Source organism: Orycteropus afer, unplaced genomic scaffold (genome assembly GCF_000298275.1).
Source record: "Orycteropus afer afer isolate SDZICR_OR568_19922 unplaced genomic scaffold, OryAfe1.0 scaffold00128, whole genome shotgun sequence".
Lineage (NCBI taxonomy): Eukaryota > Metazoa > Chordata > Mammalia > Tubulidentata > Orycteropodidae > Orycteropus > Orycteropus afer.
This window is the reverse complement of record NW_006921715.1, coordinates 294,438-301,035: the sequence shown is the minus strand read 5'-3', so window position 1 is coordinate 301,035 and position 6,598 is coordinate 294,438. Positions and strand designations below refer to the sequence as shown.

Genomic DNA, 6,598 nt, shown 5'->3' with positions numbered 1-6,598 from the left:
AGGCAGTATCACTACGGAAGTAGATTGCCCCATCTTCCTTCCGAGGAGTGGCTGGTGGGTTCGAACCGCCAGCCTTCTGGTTAGTGGCACTAGGCCACCAGAGCTCCTTTTAAATTATTACTATTATTCTCATGTAGTCAAACTCCCCAGTCTTTTTTTCTTATTGCTTCTGGGTCTGGAGGCATAGCTCAGTAATTGTCCTGAGTGCCAGGTTAAGGAGAAGTCCAAGCATGTTCTTTTCTCATGTAAGAAATACGAGTTTCTTTTCTGGTTTCTTTTCTTGGTTAATTTCTTGATCTTTTAAAACTTATCAACAGGGCATAGGATGACATGTGTCATCCTATGGGATTGGCTCCTTCAACCGGAATGAGTTAAACCATAGAGAACGGCCCTTAGTGAGCCCCCAGGCCCTGTGCCCCCTCAGTGGGCCTTGAGTTGAAGCTTGAGCTGAAAGGACTTGCCTAAGGACACCCATCCCATCCCAGGACCCTGGCTCTGCTGGTCTGGGAGGAGAAGACCGTGTACATCCACCACGGGTCAGACAGGTGGCTGGCATGTCACCCCTGTTTACTCCCTGAGTCTTATCCCCACTTTACAGGTGTGGAGACTAAGGCACAGAACTGAGATACTTGCCCCAGGTCATGCAGCCAGTGAGAGGCTGTCAGGCCTCCATGCCCTGCCAGCCATCTGTGTAAATGTTCAGAGCCTCCCCTGTGCTCCGGCCCAGCTCGTCCCTCCCCCACACTGACCCTCTCCAAACCCTGTGACTGGAGGTCTGTGCCAATGCCATGTTGAGCCCAGACTCTGTCCCCCATGGTCTTGGAGCTCCTCGAGGGGCCTAGTTTCCTGTGTCTCCATGTCAGGGTCACGGGAAGTACCTGCTGATAAGTGTTGCGTCCCTGAAGGGTCCTGGTGGAGTGAGGAGAACAGCTAGTGTCTTGCCTTAGCCTCACGTGTTGGGATGTTGCTGGGAGCCCAAGGTCCGTGGTGGTTACTTTTTGTAGTTGTGGTCCTAGCCTATTCACATGCCCATTCGTTCATTTATCTAGCCATTAATTCAACTGCCCTTATGAAGCTCTGCTGGCACAGTGGTTAAGTGCTCGTCTGCTAACCAAAAGCTTGTTGGTTTGAACCTACCAGCCGCTCCCTGGGAGACACATGTGGCAGTCTGCTCCCTTAAAGATTGACAGCCTTAGAAACCCTGTCGTGTGGTTCTGCTCAGTGCTGTAGGGTCACTATGAGTCGGAATTGACTCAATGGCAGTTTGTTTTAATTTAACGGATGCCTACAGTTTCCAGCCTGGGTGCTGGCTGAGAATGACTTAGAAATGTGGGAAGCAGCCCGTAGGTAGGCAGGTGGTGAGGCAGCCGACTGAGGGAGCCCGAGCAGTGACCCCTCCTCCCTTCCTTTGGTTTGGGTGGGGCGAAGGGGCGCTGGGCAGCCTACCCCAGGTCCCTCTTTCTAAGGCCTGGGAGTACTTAGTGCTCAGCTCCAGTCTAGTCCAGGCCTGTCGGGGCTGTCCCACGGCTGCACCGGAAGTCAGCTGCCTGGCCCCCATCCCGACCTCCACTCACACGAAAGTGGCAGGGATGCACAGAAGGGAGGCTCTGCCTTCAGGTTAATCAGAGCAGCCCTGAGTCCTGCAGTGGCCCTCCAGACTGAGCTGGGCCGAGTTTAGGGGTATCAGGTGCGCATCATGGAGGGCCGTGTGTCCTCTTCTTTCCCCAAAGCTGGAGAACTCTGGCCTGTGTCTGCTCGCTTGACGAGGCCCAGCGGCCAGCAGAGGCCCAGTGAGGAGCGCCATTGGCTGCAGCTAGTTAGGCCTAGGCAGTGCCATCCCACGGCCCTGTGATTAAGGTTGCCGTAAAACCCACCAGCCACGTGCTCACACGGCTCTCCTGCTCTTTCATGGGGCACATGCAGTTGTTGCCAAGGTCGGCCTCCTGCTCAGAGTGATGTTGGCAGCATTGCTTGTAACACAGCTGCTTTCCTGAGCATTCACTTTTACAACGCCCTGATGAGTCTGCCGTTGCAGCCGTGCTCAGAAAACACCCAGAAGCAGGCGTCAGCTCCCCCACGCAGTCGTTCTCGGGAGGCAGGCCCTGCTGCGGTCAGCTGGTACATCACCTCTCGGCCGCCAGCCCCTCTGTGAGGAGCTTCCTCGCAGTGCCATCCCTGGGGGGTGCAGGGAGTGCAGGCTGTACCCCCTGACACTGTCACAGGGGTGGACACCAAAATGCCCAGGGCCTGGACCTGCACAGAGGCCCACTGCCAGCTAGTTTCCTGGGCTTCTGTGTGCCCCTGCCACTGAGGAGCAGTGGCCAGGCCACACCACGGGCCCCAGGGCAGATTACCCAGCAAGCAGGTGCAGCGTGAGATGTGAAAACACGGGAAACTGTTCACTACAGATTACTAAGTGAGCACAGGTGAGCCCATGCTTACCTTGTCCCTGGGTCCTCCATCCCTGTCAGGGATTGTGAATTTGAAAAGAGGCTTTGTTTCTGTGGGAAGGTGCTGTGGGGTTGGGAGAGACAGATGCCAGCCAGACCCAGAAGCAGCAGCTTGGATGTGGTGAAAATGCGAAATCGTTCACTACAGGTTAGGGAGTAAGCACAGGTGAGCCTGGGCTTACCTTGCCTCCTGGGTAACCCGCCCCTGCCGGGGACATGTGTTGGGCCAGACTTTACTCCTCTCTCTCTCAAAAGCTGCCACCTTTGCAGTGCCTTCCTCACCTGGACTGTGGGCAGAGAGGACTTTGGGAGAAGGGGGCAGCATTCAGGCCTGGCGGGGTCTAGGTGCACAGAAGCCCCAGGTGGCTGGCTGGGGAGGTCCAGTGAGGCGAGCCTGGGCAGGGGGTGGGTTTGGAGAAGGTGCTCCCTCCCCGACCCTCTGCTCCTCTTCTCACCCCTCCCCTCCCTTCTTGTTCCCACCAAAGTAGATTCCAGACGCCACCTTGGGGGTGAGTGGAAGGTGTGTGGACTCTGGTACACAGAGCAGATGTTGGGCACTGCAGTGACGGGCCCATGCCCTGCCGGTGCCCAGCTCCTGCCCCAGCTCTGGGGGTTGGGGAAGAGCCCCTTTGCTTAGTCCCACTGCTGCGCTCTGGGGCTCGGCTGTGAGCCTAGAGAGGGCAGCGGACGCATGGAATCCCTGAACAGAGGAGGGCGGGCAGGCAGCTGGCCCCAAGCTCTCATCCAGTGCGGGGTATGGGCCCAGGGAGGTAGCTGGGGTGCAGAGAGGCTCAGCCTTGTAGTCAGGATTCAGCTTCTGCACCCCTGGCCAGGTGACGTGGGACAACTCCCTACATCTCTCAGCCTCACTCTTCCTCATCTGCACAATGGGCCTAAAAACACCCCTCTTAAGTGAGGTTATGGGTGCTGTATTTAACGTATTCCACTTGAGCCCATTTGAAAGAGAGTGACGGGAAATGTCTCACTTTGGTGCAAAATATGAAAAGATGTGAACTCCAGGGTTTTTTTTTTTTCCTTCCATTTGTCAAGGCTTGGCTCATTTCAACAGCAGGAAGGGCTGAGGACAAGGGCCATGTTTGGGCTGTTGCCACATGGTGGCGCCCCAGCCGCTGGTAAATGGGCCAGCCCCTGACCCGTTCCTGTGCTCCTGGCCCGAGCTTCTGATGAAGGCTGTAGTTGTGACGAGGGTCACCCTTGAGTTTGTTAAGTGGAGGTGTCTGTTGGTCCTGGTACTGAAACCTCCCCTCCCCAGCCCAGTCATTTTGGGATGGATGCTGAATGTGGTCAGATGTCTGGGGAAAGCTGAACAATTGCAGTTACCTGATGCTGTTAGTTTACGAGGAAAAGGCTGTGAGATACTGATGGGCGATGGTGCTGAGAAAGTAAGACGTCTTTTCAAAGCTGAAATACGACCCTGTCACTTGGGTCACCTGCTCCCTGCATGACATGTGTTCCTCCAGGAACAACAGGCCAGGATGCTGTGAGCTGGGAATTGCTGATGGCTTTAGACCCACAACTCACATAAGGGTGTCAATATGTGCTTAGGCCCCCCAGGGCAGGGGGTGGGGCCCCCTTCGTGTACTCTTCCTTGGGACTCTGGGGGCCCTTCTAACCTCCACAGAGGGGCCCTGCAGTGGGACAGACATTCGCTTGGTTGGGAAGCAGGGCGCCAGGCCGCCATTGTGACGGGGCCACCCTCGTAGGTGGTGAGAGGCTACAAGGCAACTGTCCAGCAGACCCTGGACATCCTCTTCCTCCATGAAGGCACTGAGTTTCTGAGCAGCACAGACGCGTCCAGCCGGGACTCTGCCGACCGCACCATCATCGCCTGGGACTTTCGGACCTCTGCCAAGATCTCCAATCAGATTTTCCATGTAAGAACCTTGTTTGGCATTTCGGTTCCACCCTCAGGCGGCCTTCCTGGGGTCCTGGGTGACCCTGTGGAAACGGCTAACAGGTCGGATGTGAGTGGATGCTGGCTGGTAGCTCTGGGCCCTGGGTTCCACAAACTCTTCCTACTCCTCCCAGTTTAGCAGCTCCAGCAGGGGTGAGAGTGTTGGGGGAAGCCTGGCCTGGAGCCATGGGGACCGTGACCTCAACCTTGGCCCGGCTGCCAGAGATGGCTTACCCTATATGCAGGGTGGAACCCCTGTGAGGTTGTTCACTGCAGATGAGTAAGCACCGGTCAGCCCGTGCTCACCTTGCTTGCTGGGTCCTCTGTCCCTGTCAGGGATTGTCAATTTGAAAAGAAGCTTTGATTCTGTAGGAAGGTGCCATGGGGTGGGGAGAGAGGCAGATGCCAGAATCTTTGATGTGGTGAAGAAAAAAAAAAAAAAAGTGAAGTTGTTCACTACAGATTACTAAGTAAGCATATGTCAGCCTGGGCTTTCCTTGCTATTGGCTAATCTGACACTGCCTTCTCCCCTCCCACTGCCAACCAGCCTTGCTCAGGCGTCCGGATCCTCCTTGGGTCAGAGCTGGGCAGGTGCTGCTATGCAGGATGGCCGGGCTGGGTGCCAAGTTGGAGCACCTGTTTTCAAGTCCTAGCTTTAGTGCTTGCAGCTGGGAGCTGGGCCCAGCGATCAGCTTCTTTGGTTCTCATTCTCATCTTTGATAAACTGAGGCCAATGATATTAATCACTTCATTGGGTTGTTCTGAAAACTAAGAGACTGCTCTTTAAGGAAGGAGCTCTGGTGGCATAGTGCCTAAGGCATTTGACTGCTAACCAGAAGCCTGCTGGTTCAAATCCACCAGCCACTCCTTGGAAGGAAGGTTGGGCACCTACTTCTGTAGAAATGTTAAGGGTTTAGCATAGTGCCAGGCCCAGAGAGTGTTCAGTCATTTCTTTCTCTAACACCAGCATCACCACTACCGTCACCACCACCACCATCACCACCATACCCTCACTGCCTTTGCCACCATCACCAATACTACCAACACTACCACTGCTACTACTGCACTCCCACCCTCACTGCCACCTGCACCACAACCACCACCACCCTCACTGCCGTCACCACCACTGTCACCACTACCACTGCCATCACCAACACTACCACCACACCCTCACTGCCACCACCACCATCACCATCACCGATACTAGCAACACTACCACTGCCACTACCACCACCACACCCTCACTGCCACCACCACCATCACCGATACTAGCAACACTACCACTGCCACTACCACCACCCACCCTCACTGCCGCCTCCACCACCACCACCACCATCACCATCACCACCACCACCACTGTCATCACCAACACCACATCACCACCCTCACCATCACACCCACTGCCACCATCGCCACCATCACCCCCTCCCCCAACTATCACCACCACCATCATTTTTTGATATTTCCAATAAGGCTAATCTCTTTGGTACTCTCCCCGGAGTTTAAAGAAATGCTATCAAGTGTACATACATGCCTCTGCTCCGTATCTTCCTTTTGGTCTCAGAGCGTTCCAGGTGATCCTGAGAAAACCCATCATGAGACCTTCTCACAGAGCCCCAGTGCTGCCTGCTGGGAAGACAGGCCAGGAGGAGACGGGGGGACATGTCTGGCCAGCTGTGACGTGCTGCCTCTAAAAGCCGGGTGGAGGCTGGGGCGAGCGGCCGATGATGGTGCTGCGTGCCGAGCCGTCGGCCCTCCTCAGTTGTGCCTTGGTGTTCTTAGAGCTGGGCGAGGAGGTCTGTCTGCAGCGGCACCCAGGGGCCCACCCGCCACTGCCTCTGGTGGGCGTGTCCATCTGCAGCGTAGCTCCCACCGGCTCTCCCCCACCACACCCCCCACCGCACCCCCTACCGCACCCTGCTTTGCCCTCAGAGTTGAGCTCATTTAAAGCATGTGGCTTAAGGTCAGCACCGAGAACCAACAGCGTAAGGATAGGTGCGGAGAGAGGGTGTTGGGCGGCCGTGCCCCACAGCGATCCCCCTTATGTCTTGACCAGTCTGCTTCTCTGTCTTCTCATCCGGCCACCGGCCTCGCCCACCGGGCCTGAGTCTGCTATAACAAATCGCCACAAACGTGCTGACCTGAAACAACACAAATTTACCCTTGCACCGTTCTGCAGGCCAGACGTTCAAAATCAGTTTCATTGAGCCAAAATCAAGGCGTCGGCAGGGCA

General features: G+C 55.9%; 1 protein-coding gene across 1 annotated transcript in view; it reads left to right on the top strand.

Moving 5' to 3' along the window:
* The window catches only part of WDR25 (WD repeat domain 25), a 170,930-nt gene that overhangs the window by 162,105 nt on the left and 2,227 nt on the right, over window positions 1-6,598 (top strand). The window contains exon 4 of the mRNA XM_007944556.1: window positions 4,175-4,345. Coding sequence (XP_007942747.1) covers window positions 4,175-4,345 — 171 coding nt within the window. The remainder of the gene's footprint in view (window positions 1-4,174; window positions 4,346-6,598) is intronic.